Source organism: Oncorhynchus masou, chromosome 18 (assembly GCF_036934945.1).
Source record: "Oncorhynchus masou masou isolate Uvic2021 chromosome 18, UVic_Omas_1.1, whole genome shotgun sequence".
Taxonomy (NCBI): domain Eukaryota; kingdom Metazoa; phylum Chordata; class Actinopteri; order Salmoniformes; family Salmonidae; genus Oncorhynchus; species Oncorhynchus masou.
The window spans coordinates 52,563,745-52,585,273 of NC_088229.1; the positions used below are offsets into that span (position 1 = coordinate 52,563,745).

Here is a 21,529-nt window from a genome sequence, read left to right on the forward strand (position 1 = left end):
ATTTAAAATGCAATGCTTGAATTTGTAATGAATCCCCATAACCTGGGGAAAGATACACTTACATGCTTAGTAAGTCAACACCGCCACCTGGTGTTTATAAAAAATCATGACATGTTGAAAATGTATTTTTAAAACCTGAAGCACTAGGGCCTTAGCCTGGAATCCAGACAAGAGTTAGCCTGGAATCCAAACTTCTATCAAAAAAAAAGTAAACTGAAGTTGCCAGATTGTTTGTGCTTTCCCCTTCACCTATATGCCATTGTACAGTATATGAAATGTTATTGAATGTACATTTTAAACTAAACATCTTATCCAACTTGCCTATATCATTGACATCCAACACAGACAAACAAGGCAGATGTATCCACAGTATATTTGAAACAGTATATTCTATATTGTAACATGGTTAAAAAGGGCACATTTGGTACTATCCATTTGTGCATACAGTTGTAGCTATGAAGGCAGCTTAATACTGTGCCTAGTGAAAGTCTACACACACACACCTTGTAGTTTTCACATTCTGCTGCCTTGAAATTCAATCTAAAAAGGAAATACAGATTTTTGTCCTACATGTTTATATGTGTATGTGAATAACTCACGTTGGAGAGTTTGGTGAAGTTCAAACATAATCCTTTACTCGGGTATAAACATGTTACAGGTCACGACATCCTAATCAGACACTCATAATGAACCAGTTTATATATGCCAGATAGGTGCCCCACTAGTGCCATCTCTGGGTTGGCATTATGCCCATTATCTACTGGGTTGGCATTATGCCCAACACTACTGATCTACACAACATACTCCACGTTTTCCAAGTGAAAGAAAAATGACAGAAAATGCTCATTCATAAAAACAAAGATGTCTTGATTGTGTTTGTCTTCACACCTCAGAGTTTAGTCATGGCGGAAGCACCTACGGGCAGCAATTACAGCTGTGCATCATTTTTAATCTTCTACCAACTTTGCACAACTCTTAGGGCAACATGCAGTGCCTTCAGAAAGGTCACAACTCTGGACTTTTTCCACATTTTCTTGTGTTACAGCCTGAATTTGAGATTTTGTGTAACTGACCTACACACAATAATAGCCCATAAGGTCAAAGTGGAATTTTGGTTTTAGATTTTTTTTCTTAATTTAATTTTTTTTATTTGTAAAGTTGAAATGTATTGAGTCAGGAAGTAGTCAACCCCGTTGTTAAGGCAAGCTTAAATAAATACAGGAGTAAAAATGTGCTTAACAAGTCACATAAATTGCATGGACTCACTCTTCGTGCAATAATAGTGGTTAACGTGATTTCTTTGAATGACTACACCATCTCTGTACCACAAATGCATACAAGATAAATGTAAGGTCCCTCAGTTGAGAAGGGAATTTCAAAATACAGATTCAACCAAAGGCAAGGGTGGTTTTCCAATGCCTCGCAAAGATGGAGTTACTTACCAAGGCTATATTGAATATTCACGAGTGGCTTGGCAAGCCTTGAAAATGGCTGTCTAGCAATGATCAAACAGCAGGGATTGGCAGCAGGGTAGCCTAGTGGTTAGAGCATTGGACTAGTAACCCGGAAGTTTGCAAGTTCAAATCCCTGAGCTGACAAGGTACAAATCTCTCATTCTGCCCCTGAATAGGCAGTTAACCCACTAGGCAGTCATTGAAAATAAGAATTTGTTCTAGTTAAATAAAGCTAAAAAAAAATAAACAACTTGACAGAGCTTAAAGAATAAATGGGAAAATATTGTACAATCCAGGTATGCAAAGCTCTTAAGAGACTTACAGCTGTAATTGCTGCCAAAGGTGATTCTAACATATATTAACTCAGGGGGTTGATAATTCATTATTTTTCATTAATTGTTAACAAATCGTTGAATTTTTCTTCCACTGACTAGTATTGTGTGGATCTTTGACCAAAAAGGACAATAAAAAAAGTCCAGGGTGAGAATCATTTCTGAAGGCAGTTTGTCATCTAAATTGCTCAAGCTCAATAGTCAAACCTTGTGACAGTCAAGCAGATTTAAGTCAGGACTGAGACTGGACCACTCAGCACCTCTTGGAAAGGTTCAACAGTGTTGGTTCACCACTCACACGCATACAGTATAAATGCATACACACACACACACACACAGATTAGGTATTCAGAAGACTGAGGCAGGTTTTCCTCTTACTTTTTACCTGGGCTTCGCTCCTTTCATATTGATCTTGATATTGACAAATTCCCTCGTCTCTGCTAGTGACAAGCATACCCATAACATGATGCTGCCACCCCAATACTTGAAAATAGAGAATTTCACTCTGTGATGTGTTAAATTGAACCCATACCTTAAGATTTTAATTGAAGCAAAACAATGAATCTTTGCCATGTTGTACTGTAGTATTACTTAAAGCTGGAATCCATAGCTATGAAACTGCCACGTAGCGTTACAATATTACAACAACAAAAGTTACTTCAAACCAAAAACACAATTGCACCCGTGATAGAACAGAGGAGTATGTACTGCGATTTGTTTTTTACCAAGATGCTGTATACTCCTCTCCTCGGTTCATAAACAAAACGATAAATGGAGCCTGGGGCGACCAGTGGCACTGTTTCACCTACTCTAATGCAGATTCAAGCTTTAACGGCCTCAATTTTTTAAACACAGGGTTCTTTCTTTTCACTTCATCCTACATGCCAGTAATGTTGAGTGAATGTAATGTTGTTGATCCATGCACTGTTCTCTCAGCTCAGCCATTGAATTCTGCGGCCATTTTAAAACAATCTTAAATCCCATAGTGATGTCCCTGAGCAGTTTCCATTCTCCCTCACATCTCAGTTAGGATTGACAGCCAGAACGTTGCAGTGTCTGGGTCAGTGGCGGTAGGTGCAATTTAGGATTAGGGAGGACAATTATCATTATTATTTTTTTATGAGCATGGTCTTATTTCTATTACAGCATATTGGATGACTGTTATTTATATTCCATTCACCCAGCTTAATGTAACATCGAAAGTTTTAGGCTACATGATATTCAAATTTGCCCTATACCCATCATGAGGATGCTAAAAACCTAGCCTCGATCAGACCAGCAGCATCATTGCGTTTTGGAACACCAGAAGTATACTGAACAAAACTATCAATGCAACATGTAAAGTGTTAGTATCATGAGCTGAAATAAAAGATACCAGAAATGTTCCATTAGCACAAAAAGCTTATTTCTCTCAAATTCTGTACACACATTTGTTTACATTCCTGCTAGTGAGCATTTCTCCTTTGTCAAGATAATCCATCCACCTGACAGGTGTGGCATATCAAGAAGCTGATGAAACAGCATGATCATAACACAGGTGCACCTTGTGCTGGGGACAACAAAAGGCCACTGAAATGTGCAGTTTTGTCACAACACAATGCCACAGATGTGTCAATTTGAGGGAGCATACAGTTGGCATGCCATCTGCAGAAATGTCCACCAGAACTGTTGCCAGATACTTATGTTAATTTCTCTACCATAAGCCACCTGCAACGTTGTTTTAGAGAATTTGGCAGTACTTCTAACCAAGCCTCACAACCGCAGACCATGTATAACCATGCCAGCCTAGGACTTCCACATCCGGCTTCTTCACCTGCGGGAGACCAGCCACCTGGACAGCTGATACAACCGTGGGTTTGCACAACCAAAAAATGTCTGCACAAACTGTCAGAAACAGTCTCAGGGAAGCTCATCTGCGTGCTCTTGGCCTTCACCAGGGACTTGTCTGACTGCAGTTTGGCATCATAACAGACTTCAGTGGTCAAATGCTCAGCTTCAATGGCCACAGCAATGCTGGAGAAGTGTGTCTTCACTGATGAATCCCGGTTTCAACTGTACCGGGCAGATGGCAGACAGCGTGTATGGCGTTGTGTGGGTGAGCAGCTTGTTGACTTCAACGTTGTGAACAGAGCGCCCCATGGTGGGGCTATGGTATGGGCAGGCATACTGTAAGCTACTAACAACGAACACGATTGCATTTTATCATCTATGGCAATTAGAATGCACAGAGATACCGTGACGAGATCCTGACAACACTCAATGGGATATTCAGTGGCTTAGAATTATTTCTAAACCTCCCCTGATCTATGCCTGTCCAAAAATGTATCCCAGACATGCTTTTAAAGCTCATTGGGTGTGGCTCGGAGGTTGAATCACTGTTTGACATTCATTATCCAATTGAGGTACCTTACAGAGACAGGGAAAGTTGTTCTTAAATCAGGAAAACCAAATCTTTTGCATGGACCTCATTCTACAATGTGTGATTTTGTATGAAGATAATTTCCAAATAAACATATTCAGATGTGCCACATCAAGGGGTGTGAATAAAAATTGAAAAAAAATTGAAAAATTTAAATTTTCTTGGAAAATGGGGGAGTATGGTGTGTAGATCAGTGAGAAAAAAATACTTATTGAATATTTTGGGGGGATTTCAGTTTCAGGGTGCAAAATGTAAAAACTGTGCAAGGGTTTGCAGGCTTTCACTTGGCACTGTAACTCTTACTCATCCACCACACACTCCAAGAATTTCATAGTGAAGAGGTACAATACATTCAGAGGTTTGGTCCTAGAGAAGCAGTCACACCATTGGCAAACACATGCAGTCACTCCAAAGATTTGGGTCCAGTTTCCGGACAGAGATTAACCGTTGTGTTGGACCAAAAATCATTTGAGATTCTCAATTGGAAGAGGTTTTTAGTACAGAACTGTCCAGGAAACCGGCTCTTAGGGTGTAACTGTATTCATAACACTTAAAACCCCACAAAAAATCTAGCACCTGTTTTCTTTTTTTTATACCATTTAGTATTAACCAATTTTTTATTTAATCTTTAATTATTTTTATTTTACCTTTATTTAACTAGGCAAGTCAGTTAAGAAGAAATTCTTATTTTCAATGACGGCCTAGGAACAGTGGGTTAGCTGCCTGTTCAGGGGCAGAATGTCAGATTTGTACCTTGTCGGCTCGGGGATTTGAACTTGCAACCTTCCGGTTACTAGTCCAACGCTCTAACCACTAGGCTACCCTGCCGCCCCTAATATGGGTTAGTCTCAATAAGATAAAATCACTTTTGCAAGAGAGACCTGAAGAGAGACCTGAAAGCTCAAAGGGCGGTTTCCCGGATAAAGATTAAGCCTCGTCCTGGACTAAAAATCTCTCAATGGAGACTCTCCATTAAATGCTTTTTAGTCCAGGATTGCTTGATCTGTTGGAGAAACCACCACAAAGAGATGTATTGTTTCAACTGCAGATTGAACATTTAACAAAGATGCACCCCACTAGTGTTTTGGTAAAAAGCTGAGGGATGGGGCTGAAGAAATGTAACCACTCTCAAATTCATAGACAAAGCTATGGACCATGATATCAAAATTATAGTTTAAAACATGGTTTGAGGCGATACAGTGTTTGTTGACATTTATGTAGTTTACAAACATTAGGTAAAACAAGCTTATATTTTGGGTTGTAAATGGGGTATGACAGTTGAACAAAGCTAATGAGGCATTCGTAAATGATAGTCTTAATGAATCAATGGGTATATATAAAAACATTATATATGTGGCAACTGCAGATTGCCTCTAACTTAGAATGGCTAATGAGTATTTCTTCTCGTAAAACTGGTGGCAACTTTTAGGTGATGGTTAAGTGTATGAATGACCCTCGAGTGTTTTTGTTGATCACAGCCATTCAACACAACAGACACAAAGACAATCTCCCACTCTTGACAGAATTGACAATGCTAGAGTACACATGTAAGAACAGACATTTATAATACATATTTATAATTCAGGGGCATATATAGTTCACTATAATTAACAATAACCTCGCTGCCAAAAGGTAACACTTGCATATACTGTATATATTTGGCTACAATATATTGCTTTGTAGGAAAGGTCTATAAAATTGGCATTTTTAAAAAGAGGTTATCGTTTTAAAACAGATACAAGTCTGTACATGTGTTTTGTTCTTTCGGTTTACATGAAAAAAACAACATGATTTCCCCCAGAATACAAAACAGTATGAAAAAGGTGCCATATGGACTTTAAAATGTCCTCTTGTTTTTTTGGTTTGTTTACAACAACAAAAAAGGAAAACTTTTTAAAAAAGGCCCTTGCTTTTCTTCAGGTTCTTCTGTTTCCAGTTTGGCAGGGCGTTGAATTCGGTGTGAGTCATCTCCAAGACCCTCTGTAACAGACATTCATAGGAAAATAGAATAAGTGTGATAGCAGTCATATTCATCACCATTATGTCGCAGCAGTTTATTTTTTCCCCTCGGTACCAGACAAAGCACTCCGGTAATATGAATAAATGGGTGTCATTTTCGCTAACAACCCAATTGGGTTCTCTAAACAGCTCTCGAGTCATGGAGTGCACTCAGAATTATGACAAATTATACACAGATGACAATGTGCATGTTCGAGATTGATGTGTGTATGTGGTTAAATGCAAGTTAAAAACAGATTCCCTATAGATAATTTATTCATAGATGAAATATCATTTATAATTTGTTTTGTTAAACGGAACAGCCTTAATTAATTGAAGCATGGACTCTACAATGTGTCGAAAGCGGTCCACAGGGATGCTGGCCCATGTTGGCTCAAATGATTCCCAGTTGTGTCAAGTTGGCTGGGTGGTGGACAATTCCTGAAACCCATTGGGCAGTGTGAAAAACCCAGCAGCGTTACAGTTCTTGACACAAACCGGTGCACCTGGCACCTACTACCATACCCCATTCAAAGGCACTTAAATGTTCAGCCTTGCCCATTCACCCTCGGATTATGTATGTGTGCCATTCAATGTCTCTATTGTCTCAAAGCTTATAAATCCTTGCTTAACCGGTCTATTCCCCTGCATCTACACTGATTGAAGTGGATATAACAAGTGACATCAATAAGGGATCATAGCTTTCACCTGGTCAGTCTACAGTATGTCATGGAAAGAGCAGGTGTCCTTAATGTTTTGTATATTCAGTGCAGAGTCTAACCACTCGGCTACCTCAATCCCATTCACTCTCAAAATGTATCAATACAACTTTTGTGTGTTAAATTAACCAATATTTCAAAACAATAAAACCTTGCTCCAATTGTAAAGCCATATGTACTGTTAATCTAAGTATAAATGATGTCTTTCCTTTCAGATGTTTTGTGTGTTCTTTTACACCCTGTTGGATGGTTGTACATAGTATTTTAATGTTGTAAATGTGTCGATTAAATATTTATTTTTATTTTTTAAATATATCAATACAACTTTTTACACTCAGCTAAATAGTTTCAGTTCCACCGAGCCCCAGTCTGGTTCCAGGAAATCCCTGTACCTGGAAGTCCTGGTCTGAAAGGTAGATCTCCAGGCGGAGGGGGTCCACTCCTTCTGGTAGAGGCTTGGCCGTTAGCTCCTCCACAGAGTATTGGTTCTTACTCAGCCAGTTCAGGGCGTCCTGCACCAGGGTCACCTTGTTGCGTGCCCCCTCCGCCTACACACACACACACACACACACACACACACAAGATAATCAGCAACAGCGTATCATACTCAGAATTAAAAGGAAAAACACAACATGCTCCATTAGGGGAAGGCACCACCCTAACCCCTCCCCTGTTAAAGTACAACTGTGTTCACAATTTAGGCTGTACAATATGTACTGTATGGCTAACATGGAGGTTTATGACATTTTTGTTGTTGTTAATACAATCACTTTTCAGGTTACCAGTGTAACATTAATCCACCATACAGGAAGATTCCCACCCCCCTTAACACAAAGATATGTGTTAAGTCTCTCACAATCAACTACTTTATTGCTGACTAGAAGGGTATTATTGTATTAGTAGGGGAGTAGGGCAGTCAGTCTCTTGCCTGGGTGGTGATGTTGGGATCTCTCTCCCAGTAGGGGAAGATGTTGGTGAAGGTCAGCGGTTCAGAGCCCGCTAGGACCAGGTAGGCCTGAGGGGGGCGGCGAGAGTTCTTCTCTGAAATACGACAGCACAACATTATCAATAGTCAACTCAACTACCGCAACCTTCATATACATACAACATTATCAATAGTAACCTACACTACTATATCATATTCACTACATCTACTTAAACATATGAATACACAAAACCTTAACAGCACTGTGTCAATATAGCCTCTGCTGAATCTAATACATCTAATAATGATCATAATACATAAGATTTAACTCTCTCCTTTTCCTTTCTCTTAGACTTCTGTTCACCTCTCCGTCAACGTCTTCCCCCTCTCTCGTGACCTCTGACTGACCTTTGCAGTACTGCAGCACAGTCTCCATGGCACACTTCTTCTGGTTCTCCCAGCGGATCTTGGCTGAGCCTGTACACTCTCCGTCGTCAGGCTGCCGGCCCTGCCACAGGTACACCTCCATACGGTTATCTAGCATGAAGAGGCCTGGAGGGAGAGAGAGTAAGGGAGGTGGAGGGAGTTAAATGAAAGAGAGGTGTAGAAAGGAGAGAGGATGTGTGCACGCATGAAATATTGTGGACAGAAACAGAATGAGTAAGAAGAGCGAGAGAGATGGAGCTATCCGTCTGGGGTCTGTACCTGGCTGTGGCACAGAGTATAGATTCTCCTGGAGGAAGGGCATGGCCATGACGGCCCCAGTCACACGGGCCGGGCTCAGCAGTTCCTCCCCTTCAAATACTCCCGAGCTGGCGCTCAGACAGAACAGTCGCGGGGTGAAGTTATATTTCCCTGGATCTGGACCAAACACCACCACACAGGTAAAAAACAACCACATCAACACAGGTGACTGAGTTAAGCTGGCTGTGAAGCTGGTGCAGGACAATAGCAGCATATAATTATCTGGCAGATGGTAATATCCAAAGTGACAGTGAAGGAGCGCGCGTTCCGGTAAGTAAGGAGCGCACGTTCCGGTAAGTAAGGAGCGCACGTTCCGGTAAGTAAGGAGCGCACGTTCCGGTAGGTAAGGAGCGCGCGTTCCGGTAGGTAAGGAGCGCGCGTTACGGTACGGTTAGTGTGAGTTACGATTAAGAGTGTGTTACCGTCCAGGGAGTGTATGTTATAATAAGACGTATACGTTACAGTAAGAATGTGTTGCGGTAAGGAGTCAGTTTGTTATGGTATTGGAGTCTGTTATGGTAAGGAGCCTGTGCAGTGCATTCGGAAAGTATTCAGAACCATGGACTTTTTCAATATTTTACAGCCTTACTCTAAAATTGATTTATTTATTTTTGTCCTCTTCAATCTCCACACAATAGCCCATAAAGACAAAGCAAAACAGGCTTTTAGATTTTTTTGCAAATGTATACATAAGTATTGAGACCCTTTGCTATGACACTCAAAATTGAGATCAGGTGCATCCTGTTTCTACAACTTGATTGGGGTCCACCTGTGGTAAAATCAATTGATTGGACATGATTTGGAAAGGCACACACCTGTCTATATAAGGTCCCACAGTTGACAGTGCATGTCAGAGCAAAGACATGAGGTCAAAGGAATTGTCCGTAGAACTTCGAGACAGGATTGTGTCGAAGCACAGATCTGGGGAAGGGTAACAAAAACGTTCTGTAGCATTGAAGGTCCCTAAGAACACAGTGACCTCCATCATTCTTAAATGGCCACCTGGCCAAACTGAGCAATTGAGGGAGAAGGGCCTTGGTCAGGGAGGTGACCAAGAACACAATGGTCACTGACAGAGCTTCAGAGTTCCACATTGGAGATGGGAGAACCTTCCAGAAGGACAACCATCTCTACCAGACGGATGCCTCCTCAGTAAAAGGCACATGACAGCCTGCTTGGAGTTTGCCAAAAGGCACCTGAAGGACAGACCATGAGAAAAAGGATTCTCTGGTCTGATGATACAAAGATTGAACTCTTTGGCCTGAATGCCAAGCGTCACGTCTGGAGGAAACCTAGCACCATCCCTATGATGAATCATGGTGGTGGCAGCATCATGCAGTGGGGATGTTTTTCAGCAGCAGGGACTGGGCGACTGGTCAGGATCGAGGGGAAGATGAATGGATCAAAGTACAGAGAGATCTTTGATGAAAACCTGCTCCAGAATGCTCAGTACCTCAGACTGGGGCGAAGATTCACCTTCCATCAGGACGATGACCCTAAGCACACAGCCAAGACAATGCCGGAATGGCTTTGGGACAAGTCTCAATGTACTCGAGAGGCCCAGCCAGAGCCCGGACTTGAACTCGATCGAACATCTCTGGCGAGACCTGAAAAAAAATGTGCAGCGACACTCCCCATTCATTGACAGAGCTTGAGAGGATCTGCAGAGAAGAATGGGAGAAACTCCCCAAATACAGGTGTGCCAAGCTTGTAGCATCATACCCAAGAAGACTTGAGGCTGTAATCTCTGCTAAAGGTGCTTCAACAAAGTACAGAGTAAAAGGTCTGAATACTTATGTAAATGTAAAATGTCATTTTTTTATTTTAAGAAAGAAACCTGTTTCTGCTTTGTCATTATGGGGTATTGCGTGTAGATTGATGTGGATTTTATTTTTAAATACATTTTAGAATAAGGCTGTAACGGAACTAAATGTGGAAAATGTCAAGGGGTCTCATTGCATTGTATGTTACAGTATTGGAGCCTGTTAAGTTAAGGAATATCTATGTAACGGTAAGACTAGCGATAAGACGTGCGTTACAGTATAGTCAGAATGCGATATGAAAATGTGAGTGTGAAAATGCTACTGTAAGAAGTGGTACGGTACCTTGGAGCATGCAGTCGTATGCCTTCCTGTCCTGCTGTCCCAGAGCATTCCTGAACCCAACTGGCTCCGTACCTTCCTCTACCTCCTCCACCTTCAGACTGCTGTTACTGTTCAGGCCCAGCTCAGAAGGATGCCTGGTAGACACACACACACACACTTGTATACATGAACGGCACACCAAACTAGTCAGAGCCTAAACTAGTCAGAGCCTGAAACCGAATGTGATTGCTTTACGTTTGGTCAGAGCTGAAAAGTTGATACATTAAAATAAAGCAGACTGCAGACGCTCCCATAAACAAACTGTATAGGATACTCACCTCTGCTTGAGCCTTTCCACAGCCCTGGCGCCCACCTCCCTGGCGCTGGCGTGGGACTTACACCCGTGCCACAGGTATAGCTGTCCCTGGTGGGCATCCAGCAGAACCAGGGTGGCACGGGAACGCAGGCTGGCACAGCAACACTCCACCTCCACCAGGGAAGCCTCCACCGTGGCTTCCCCGCGCACGCAATACAGATGCCAGCCTGGACAGGGAGACGCAGGGACAAATTCAAGTAGGCGCACACGAGCTCAGTGGCACAAAACAGACAGACAACGTGTGGTAAACACAAGCACTGTGTTTTAATGCCACTCAAGGCATCCGTTCTAGTAGTGCTAAGTGATTAAATTAAAAAAAGTGATCGCCCAGCTACTAGCCATATCCCTCATTTAGATTTTGTTTTGAAAGAGCCTTTGAGATGACCGTTGGAGTAATGAAAAGAGTGCTATATATTGAATAGACAGTATAAATGTAATACATTACTATTATTATTAGTAGTTGTACATTTAAACTCAGTTTTTCACCATTCCTGACATTTAATCTTAGTACAAATTCTCTGTTAAATTATGTTAAGAATGTGAAATGTCAGAATAATAGTAGAGAGTGATTTATTTCAGCTTTTATTTCTTTCATCACATTCCCAGTGGGACAGAAGTTTACATACACTCAACTATTAGTAGCATTGCCTTTAAATTGTTTAACTTGGGTCAAGCATGACTGGTAGCCTTCCACAAGCTTCCCACAATCCACCTCTATGCAGACGACACCATTCTATATACTTCCGGCCCGTCCTTGGACACTGTGCTATCTACCCTCCAAACAAGCTTCAATGCCATACAACACTCCTTCCGTGGCCTCCAACTGCTCTTAAACGCTAGTAAAACCAAATGCATGCTTTCAACCGTTCGCTGCCTGCACCCGCACGCCTGACTAGTATCACCACCCTGGATGGTTCCGACCTTGAATATGTGGACGTCTATAAGTACCTAGGTGTCTGGCTAGACTGTAAACTCTCCTTCCAGACACATATCAAACATCTCCAATCTAAAATCAAATCTAGTCGGCTTTCTATTCCGCAACAAAGCCTCCTTCACTCACGCCGCCAAACTTACCCTAGTAAAACTGACTATCCTAGCGATCCTCGACTTCGGCGATGTCATCTACAAAATTGCTTCCAACACTCTACTCAGCAAACTGGATGCAGTTTATCACAGTGCCATCCGTTTTATCACTAAAGCACCTTATACCACCCACCACTGCGACCTGTATGCTCTAGTCGGCTGGCCCTCGCTACATATTCGTCGCCAGACCCAATGGCTCCAGGTCATATACAAGTCCATGCTAGGTAATGCTCCGCCTTATCTCAGTTCATTGGTCACGATGTCAACACCCACCCGTAGCACGCGCTCCAGTAGGTGTATCTCACTGATCATCCCTAAAGCCAACACCTCATTTGGCCGCCTTTCGTTCCAGTTCTCTGCTGCCTGTGACTGGAACGAATTGCAAAAATCGCTGAAGTTGGAGACTTTTATCTCCCTCACCAACTTCAAACATCTGCTATCTGAGCAGCTAACCGATCGCTGCAGCTGTACATAGCCTATCGGTAAATAGCCCACCCAATTTTACCTACCTCATCCCCATACTGTTTTTATTTATTTACTTTTCTGCTCTTTTGCACACCAATATCTCTACCTGTACATGACCATCTGATCATTTATCAACCCAGTGTTAATCTGCAAAATTGTAATTATACGCCTACCTCCTCATGCCTTTTGCACACAATGTATATAGACTCCCTTTTTTCCTACTGTGTTATTGACTTGTTAATTGTTTACTCCATGTGTAACTCTGTGTTGTCTGTTTACACTGCTATGCTTTATCTTGGCCAGGTCACAGTTGCAAATGAGAACTTGTTCTCAACTAGCCTACCTGGTTAAATAAAGGTGAAATAAAAAATAAAAAAAACAATTTGGGTGAATTTTGGCCCATTCCTCCTGACAGGGCTGGTGTAACTGAGTCAGGTTTGTATGCCTCCTTGCTCGCACACACCTTTTTAGTTTTGCCCACACATTCTCTATGGGATTGAGGTCAGGGCTTTGTGATGGCAAATCCAATACCTTGACATTGTTGTCCTTAAGCCATTTTGCCACAAGTTTGGAAGTGTGCTTGGGGTTATTGTCAATTTGGAAGACCCATTTGCGACCAAGTTTCAACTTCCTGACTGATGTCTTGAGATGTTGCTTCAATATATCCACATACTTCTTCCTCATGCCATCTATTTTGTGAAGTTCACCAGTCTCTCCTGCAGCAAAGCACCCCCACAACATGATGCTGCCACCCCCGTGCGTCACGGTAGGGATGGTGTTCTTCGGCTTGCAAGCCTCCCCTTTTTTCCTCCAAACATAACGATGGTCATTATATCCGCACAGTTCTATTTATGTTTCATCAGACCAGAGGGACATTTCTAAAAAAAAGAATGATCCTTATCCTCATGTGCAGTTGCAAACCGTAGTCTGGCTTTTTTTATGGCGGGTTTTGGAGCAGTGGCTTCTTACTTGATGAGTGGCCTTTCAGGTTATATGTCGATTTAGGACTCGTTTTACTGTGGATAATAGATAGGTTTGTACCGGATTCCTCCAGAAAATTCACAAGGTCCTTTGCTGTTGTTCTGGGATTGATTTGTACTTTTCGCACCCAAGTACATTCATCTCTAGGAGACAGAACATGTCTCGTTCCTGAGCGGTACAATGGCTGCGTGGTCTCATGGTGTTTATACTTGCATACTATTGTTTGTACAAATGAATGTGGTACTTTCAGGCATTTGGAAATTGCTCCCAAGGATGAACCAGACTTCTGGAGGTCTACAATTTTTTTTTCCAGAGGTCTAGGCTGTTTTCTTTTGATTTTCCCATGATGTCAAGCAAAGAGGCATTGAGTTTAAAGGTAAGCCTTGAAATACGTCCACAGGTACACCTCCAATTGACAAAAAATATGTCAATTAGCATATCAGAAGCCTCTAAAGCCATGACATCATTTTCTGGAATTCTGTAAACTTCTGACCCACTGTAAATGTATTTGTGTTTGTTTGTCTGTAAACAATTGTTGGAAAAATTACTTGTGTCATGCACAAAGTAGATGTCCTAACCGACTTGCCAAAACTATAATTTGTTAGCAAGAAATTTGTGGAGTGGTGACTGGAAATGATGCAGTTACATTGGAAGCCACTAACTATCAACAATATTAAAGCTGATCTACACGGTAAAAAGATGTCACATTAAATTGTCCATCACAACAGTCTCCCACTGAGCTTTGTCGATAACAGCAGTTAAATTCAGGGATGCAGTGTTGTTGAGAGCTGTAGCAACACGTTTGCAGGTGTCCATTCCTATTATCTTAACCTCTTACATCTATGGGGGCGCCATTTCATTTTTGGATGAAAAACGTTCCCGTTTTAAACAAGATATTTTGTCACAAAGATGCTCGACTATGCATATAATTGATAGCATTCGAAAGAAAACACTCTGACGTGTCCAGAAATACCAAGATATTCTCTGTGCGTGCCCTAGAACGTGAGCTTCAGGCAAAACCAAGATGAGATGGCATCCAGGAAATGACAAGGATTTTTGAGGCTCTGTTTTCCATTGTCTCCTTATATGGCTGTGAATGCGAGAGGAATGAGCCTGCCCTTTCTGTCGTTTCCCCAAGGTGTCTGCAGCATTGTGACGTATTTGTAGGCAGATCATTGGAAGATTGACCATAAGAGACCACATTTACCAGGTGTCCGCCCGGTGTCCTGCGCCGAAATTGGTGTGCAAAAGTCACCTGCCAGTATTTTTCCATGCGATACAGAGAGGAAAGCAAGCTTCCACGAACTGCATATCAATGAAGAGATATGTGAAAAAACACCTTGAGGATTGATTCCAAACAACGTTTGCCATGTTTCGGTCGATATTATGTAGTTAATCCGGAAAAAGTTTTACGTTGTAGGTGACTGAATTTTCGGTTCGTTTCGGTAGCCAGACGCAATGTAGAAAACGGAACGATTTCTCCTACACACAGACGCTTTCAGGAAAAACTGCGCATTTGGTATGTAACTGAGAGTCTCCTCATTGAAAACATCAGAAGCTCTTCAAAGGTAAATGATTTTATTTATTTGGTTTCTGGTTTTTGTGAAAATATTGCGTGCTAAATGCTACTCAAAATGCTATGCTAGCTTTGCATACTCTTACACAAATTAGTCAATTTCTATGGTTCAAAAGCATATTTTGAAAATCTGAGATGACAGTGTTGTTAAGAAAAGGCTAAGCTTGAGAGCAGACGCATTATTTTCATTTTATTTGCGATTTTCAGAAATCGTTAACGTTGCGTTATGCTAATGAGCCTGAGGCTTTAGTCACAAACCCGGATCCGGGATGGGGAGTTTCAAGAAGTTAAAAAAAACAAACATTTGCGGTAGACTACTGTTCAGGGAAGACCCCTTTATGTTGCAGACAGTAGCCTGTGGCATGGCCAATCAGAACACATCATCCGGCATGACCAGCCCCGTCATTATGTCAGCCAATCAAGGCTTGCCAGGAAGAATCATTTGTTTCTCTGCAAGAAATAAACTATGCTAGTAATTAACATTAACATTTACAGATAACCTATGAGTTTGTTATTAAGGCACATGAAACATTTTGCTATGTGTTACGTAGCCTAGTGGATTATTTCGATCTTCACTCACGGGGCAAGGCTACCCCCAACCAAAAGCCTGCGAGTTGTCTGATAATCAATCGGATTTATTTCCACTGAATCTTTGTCTGTATTTGGTTAATTAATATCTGGCTGGGCAAATAAGTGGAGGTGAATATGATCTATTTGTTTGCTCATCACTTATCAGAAACATTTAGCGTGCTATAAAGTAGCCTAAATCAAGTGTAGCCTATTATGTAGCTATTAGATAACTCCAAAAGCCTGTGGAGGTTTTGAAATATGAACACGAGACTCACCTGGCTTCTGAAAATATACATTGCTATTTTCTATGCGTATTGTGATGAAGATAGTCCCCAATTAAAAACCCTACGCCTGCTCCTTAGCCTACTAGGTGTAGGATCTGCCATAGGAAGGAAGTTGGTAATATAGGTCATATCATAGGTGTCAAATCTTTTGAAATGATTCGGCTACAAACAAGCTGTCGTAATGGTATAACCATGATGGCAACAAATATGCGCTCGCTTTCTTCTCTCCAAAACAACAGGTGAGTGAAGACTAATCATTACAACAATTATTACCAGGGTCATTTTTTTCTAGGTGCACTGGTGCTACCAAATGAAAATATGCAGGTCGCACTGCAAAATATTTTTAAGCATGTATGCGAACGAAATGGTCAGACTTTAGAGCTCTGCATATACCTGTGTTGTTGACGCTACCATCTTCTCTGCTACCCTTTTGGATGACCAGGCCTCCCTGGAAGAGCTGCAGGAAACATGGAGGCTCCTTGCCCTGTGCCACCAACACCTAACCACCAGTAAGAAAGACAGAACCCATTGTAACAACGGATTCAATCAATCAAGATCCTGTTGAATAGCAAATTCATACATACAATCAAGTGCGCTAGATTAGGGCTGGAGCGAGAGCCTGCAGGAGGGTAAACTTTCCTGGGTAATAGTTAGGCATCCCTGCACAAGTGACACTTTTGGGTGCTGTGGACTAACCTGTGCCCCCCTGTGGTTCCCCAGCTCGACGGTCATCAGTGCGGAGGTGCCCTTGCCACTGACGCTGGAGTGACGGCCCTGCCAGAAGAAACAGGCGCTGCGCTCCCGACCGGGACCCCCACTACTCAGCTCCCCCGGCTTCTGCCTCTTACCCACTGGAGGACAAATAATTAAACAAACAAACATACAAATTACAACATCAATGGTGTAATATAATATTTGTCGGGTTAAGACAGGTAAGATATACTAAGCTATCTGTATGTATTATGCAAAGGCAGCAGCTACTCTTCACGGGGTCCGGCAAAATGAATCAGTTTTAAATACATTACAATACATTCATTACAGAATTCCCAACACACTAAGTGTGTGCCCTCAGGCCCATACTCCACTACCACATATCTACAACACAAAGTCCATGTGTAAGTTTGTGTATAGTGCGTATGTTATCATGTGTGTGTATGCATGTGGCTGTGCCTATGTTTGTCTTAAATCTGATTCTACTGCTTGCATCAGTTACCTGATGTGGAATAGAGTTCGATGTAGTCATGGCTCTATGTAGAACTGTGCGCCTCCCATTGTCTGTTATGGACTTGGGGACTGTGAAGAGACCTCTGGTGGCATGTCTTGTGGGGTATACATGGGTGTCTGAGCTGTGTGCTAGTTGTTTAAACAGACAGCTCAGTGCTTTCGACACCTCACAAATACAAGTAGTGGTGAAGTCAATCCCTTCTTTACTTTGAGACAGGAGAGATTAACATGCATATTATTAATATGTTTGCTCTCTGTGTTCATCCAAAGGCCAGCCGTGCTGCCCTTTTCTGAGCCAATTGCAATTTTCTTAAGTCCCTCTTTGTGGCACCTGAACACAAGACTGAACATTAGTCCAGGTGTGATAAAACTAGCGCCTGTAGGACCTGCCTTGTTGATAGTGCTGTTAACCTGTCTGGGAACGTGGTTCCGCTAGCTACATTTCTCAAACAGACAAGTAAGTATTAGGCACCATTTTATAGATACAATTCTCGTTAATCCAGCCACAGTGTCTGATTTTTCTCTCTCTTTCCAAGCCAAAGAGAGGAGTCACAAAAAGCACAAATAGATATAAAATTAATCACTAACCTTAAATGATCTTCATGAGATGACACTCATAGGACTTCATGTTACACAATACATGTATGTTTTGTTCGATAAAGTGAATATTTATATTCAAAAATCTAATTTTACATTGGCATGTTATGTTCAGTAGTTCCAAAACATGCAGTGATTTTGCAGAGAGCCACATCAATTCACAGAAATACTCATTATAAACATTGATGAAAATTCAAGTGTGTTATGCATGGAACTTTAGATAAACTTCTCCTTAATGCAACCGCTGTGTCAGATTTCAAAAGAACTTTACGGAAAAAGCATAATCTGAGTACGGCGCACAGAGCCCAAAACAGCCGAAATAAATACATTTGATGATCTTCATCAGAATGCACTCCCAGGAATCCCAGTTCCACAATAAATGTTTGATTTGTTCGATAAAGTTCATAATTTATGTCCATATACAGTGCCTTGCGAAAGTATTCGGCCCCCTTGAACTTTGCGACCTTTTGCCACATTTCAGGCTTCAAACAAAGATATAAAACTGTATTTTTTTGTGAAGAATCAACAACAAGTGGGACAATTTCATGAAGTGGAACGACATTTATTGGATATTTCAAACTTTTTTAACAAATCAAAAACTGAAAAATTGGGCGTGCAAAATTATTCAGCCCCCTTAAGTTAATACTTTGTAGCTCCACCTTTTGCTGCGATTACAGCTGAAAGTTGTTTGGGGTATGTCTATCAGTTTTGCACATCGAGAGACTGACATTTTTTCCCATTCCTCCTTGCAAAACAGCTCGAGCTCAGTGAGGTTGGATGGAGAGCATTTGTGAACAGCAGTTTTCAGTTCTTTCCACAGATTCTTGATTGGATTCAGGTCTGGACTTTGACAGGGCCATTCTAACACCTGGATATGTTTATTTTTGAACCATTCCATTGTAGATTTTGCTTTATGTTTTGGATCATTGTCTTGTTGGAAGACAAATCTCCGTCCCAGTCTCAGGTCTTTTGCAGACTCCATCAGGTTTTCTTCCAGAATGGTCCTGTATTTGGCTCCATCCATCTTCCCATCAATTTTAACCATCTTCCCTGTCCCTGCTGAAGAAAAGCAGGCACAAACCATGATGCTGCCACCACCACCATGTTTGACAGTGGAGATGGTGTGTTCAGGGTGATGAGCTGTGTTGTTTTTACGCCAAACATAACATTTTGCATTGTTGCCAAAAAGTTCAATTTTGGTTTCATCTGACCAGAGCACCTTCTTCCCACAGGTGTTTGCAAACTTTACATTTACATTTACATTTAAGTCATTTGTCTTATCCAGAGCGACTTACAACTGCATTGCTTGCTGTTTGGGGTTTTAGGTTGGTTTCTTACAGCACTTTGAGATATCAGCTGATGTAAGAAGGGCTATACAAATAAATTTGATTTGACAGCACAGTAGGCTGGAGCCTACTTTAAACAACACTTTTTATGGATATCTTTAAGAAATGGCTTTCTTCTTGCCACTCTTCCATAAAGGCCAGATTTGTGCAATATACGACTGATTGTTGTCTAATGGACAGAGTCTCCCACCTCAGCTGTAGATCTCTGCAGTTCATCCAGAGTGATCATGGGCCTCTTGGCAGCATCTCTGATCAGTCTTATCCTTGTATGAGCTGAAAGTTTAGAGGAACGGTCAGGTCTTGGTAGATTTGCAGTGGTCTGATACTCCTTCCATTTCAATATTATCGCTTGCACAGTGCTCCTTGGGATGTTTAAAGCTTGGGAAATCGTTTTGTATCCAAATCCGGCTTTAAACTTCTTCACAACAGTATCTCGGACCTGCCTGGTGTGTTCCTTGTTCTTCATGATGCTCTCTGCGCTTTTAACGGACCTCTGAGACTATTCACAGTGCAGGTACATTTATACGGAGACTTGATTACACACAGGTGGATTGTATTTATCATCATTAGTCATTTAGGTCAACATTGGATCATTCAGAGATCCTCACTGAACTTCTGGAGAGAGTTTGCTGCACTGAAAGTAAAGGGGCTGAATAATTTTGCACACCCAATTTTTCTGCTTTTGATTTGTTAAAAAAGTTTGAAATACCCAATAAATGTCGTTCCACTTCATGATTGTGTCCCACTTGTTGTTGATTCTTCACAAAAATACAGTTTTATATCTTTATGTTTGAAGCCTGAAATGTGGCAAAAGGTCGCAAAGTTCAAGGGGGCCGAATACTTTCGCAAGGCACTGTACCTCCTTTTGTTAGGGCGTTTGGTAAACAAATCGAAACGCGCATGCAAGTCCAGCGGAATGCTCGGATTAAAATTCCAAAAAGTTATATTACTGGTCGTAGAAACATATCAAACTATGTATAGAATCAATCTTTAGGATGTTATCATAAATGTTCAATAAAGTTCCAACCAGAGATTTCCATTGTCTGTAGAAAAACAATGGAACGAGAGCTACCTGTCATGTGAATGCTCCTGACTGAGATCGAGGCTGCTGGCAGACCTCTGACTCATTCCCCTCTCATTCAGCCCCCCTTCATAGTAGAAGCCTCAAACAAGTTTCTAAAGACGGTTGGCATCTAGTGGAAGCCAATATCCCACTGTAACTTCAATAGGGGCTGAGTTTAAAAACTGCAAACCTCAGATTTCCCACTTCCTGTTTGGATTTTGTCTCAGGTTTTTGCCTGCCATATGAGTTCTGTTATACTCACAGACATCATTCAAACAGTTTTAGAAACTTCAGGTTTTTTTTCTATCCAATACTAATAATAATATGCAAATATTAGCATCTGGGATCGAGTAGGAGGCAGTTTACTCTGGGCACGCTTTTCATCCAAAAGTGAAAATGCTGCCCGCTATCCCAAAGAAGTTTTGAGAAGGTAGAGAAGTGCTTTATTATGAACAGTTTTCTCCCCATCTTAGCTACTGTTGTATCAATATGTTTTGACCATGACACAGTTTACAATCCAGGGTTACTCCAAACAGTTTAGTCACCTCAACTTGCTCAATTTCCACATGATTTATTACAATATTTAGTTGAGGTTTAGGGTTTAGTGAATGATTTGTCCAAAATATAATGCTTATATTTAGGACAAACATTCCTTTCCACCAATTCTGTAACTATACAACTGTTGCTGTAGTAGCTTTTTTCCCAAAATGTAATTGAATGAATAAGCTTTGGTGCTATCACTATCATTCTTTGTCATTTATCTTTGTTTCATTGTGTAGTTTCTTCTTCTTCTTCTTCATTTAATTCAGTTTAGTCACACGATTTCTCAATTTGAGGTAAGTTTGCCAATCAGTTGTGCAGCCAGACTTATTTGCCATTCTTTTTGCCTCACCCCTCTCAACCATACGATTAAAACAAAAATCCTCATCAATCCACAGGGATTTAACAGTTTTTAAAGTAATTTTCTTAATGGGTACATGCTTATTAGTAACTGGCATAAGTAATTTCATAAATTTGTCAAGTGCTATGTCTGTTTACTCCTCATTACACACTCTTTACATGAACAACATAGGAATCACTACAAACCTTATTGTATGACTTCTTATACACTATATTAGGCCCAGCCTTTGACACTTTGGTTTTCCTAGATATGGCTATGATACTGTGATCACTACATCCAATTGATCTGGATACTGCTGTCAAGCACATTTCTGCAGCATTTAGTAAAGATGTGATCAATACATGTTGATCATTTCATTCCTGTGCTATTTGTAACTACCCCGGGAAGG

General features: G+C 41.2%; 1 protein-coding gene across 1 annotated transcript in view; it reads right to left on the reverse strand.

Annotated features, from left to right (window-relative positions):
• Positions 1 to 608: 608 nt before the first annotated feature.
• Positions 609 to 21,529, reverse strand: part of svild (supervillin d) — a 115,496-nt gene continuing 94,575 nt past the window's right edge. The window contains 9 exon segments of the mRNA XM_064923657.1: positions 609 to 6,185; positions 7,315 to 7,470; positions 7,851 to 7,963; positions 8,256 to 8,399; positions 8,553 to 8,708; positions 10,697 to 10,830; positions 11,014 to 11,218; positions 16,404 to 16,509; positions 16,707 to 16,861. Of these exon segments, the coding sequence (XP_064779729.1) occupies positions 6,099 to 6,185; positions 7,315 to 7,470; positions 7,851 to 7,963; positions 8,256 to 8,399; positions 8,553 to 8,708; positions 10,697 to 10,830; positions 11,014 to 11,218; positions 16,404 to 16,509; positions 16,707 to 16,861 (1,256 nt within the window). The 3' untranslated portion in view covers positions 609 to 6,098.